We start from the raw sequence: 729 nt of genomic DNA on the forward strand, positions 1-729 counted from the left end.
GGAGCACAAGGTAGGGGCCGGGCTCTGCCTTGTCCTTACTCATCTCTTGGACATAAACACACATTTAACTTTTCCAAAGACCTCTTGGAGAGTTGCTCCTGAGAGGAATCTGATCGGGAGGTCAAGGAGGAAGAGCATCCCTTGCTGCAGTAGGTGTAAGATCCCACAGTGTGGCAGTAGCAGTCTCCTCACAGGGCCGCCAGCTGGCCTGTCTCGCTGCAAAGAGCTCCTGCTTTCCATGTCTGAAGGCCAGCTGGGGGAAAGGGGAGGAAGGGAAGGTTTGGAGGAGGAGCAGGGAGCCTAGCCTTGGGCCTGTGGGCCGTGACCTCATTCCAGGCTGGCTGTAGATGCAGAGGTCAGGGTGGTGGCGGCTAGCTTTCCCCCTGCAGCTCTTGGCTGTGTGGACGTGGGGCGACGTCTGGCTGGGGGAGGCTGGGCACATGCCTAGCAATGGCTAAGTGTGCCTGGTGCCTCTGCCTGGGGCTTGGCATGGTGGGTGCCGCTGGAAAGGCTGCCAGGGAGGGTTTGGTAAGTACAAGGGTTTGTTGGGCCCTGTACAGAGGTCTGGGTGGGGGCCAGCTCCTGACCCCACCAGCAAGTCCTGAAACTGCCCCAGGAACTCTGCCCATCCAATACGAATGGGCATGACTAGGGCCATAGAAAACAATCCGTGTGTGAGGGCTTCCGGGTCACCTACATTGTGGAACTGAAGCTGGGTATGGCAGGGCC

At 58.8% G+C, this 729-nt stretch overlaps 1 protein-coding gene across 1 annotated transcript in view; it reads left to right on the forward strand.

Annotated features, from left to right (window-relative positions):
• Positions 1-311: 311 nt before the first annotated feature.
• The window catches only part of HR (HR lysine demethylase and nuclear receptor corepressor), a 56,018-nt gene continuing 55,600 nt past the window's right edge, over positions 312-729 (forward strand). The window contains exon 1 of the mRNA XM_026658011.2: positions 312-528. Coding sequence (XP_026513796.1) covers positions 451-528 — 78 coding nt within the window. The 5' untranslated portion in view covers positions 312-450. The remainder of the gene's footprint in view (positions 529-729) is intronic.

Source organism: Terrapene carolina, unplaced genomic scaffold (genome assembly GCF_002925995.2).
Source record: "Terrapene carolina triunguis isolate 2854851 unplaced genomic scaffold, T_m_triunguis-2.0 Scaffold53, whole genome shotgun sequence".
NCBI lineage: Eukaryota > Metazoa > Chordata > Testudines > Emydidae > Terrapene > Terrapene triunguis.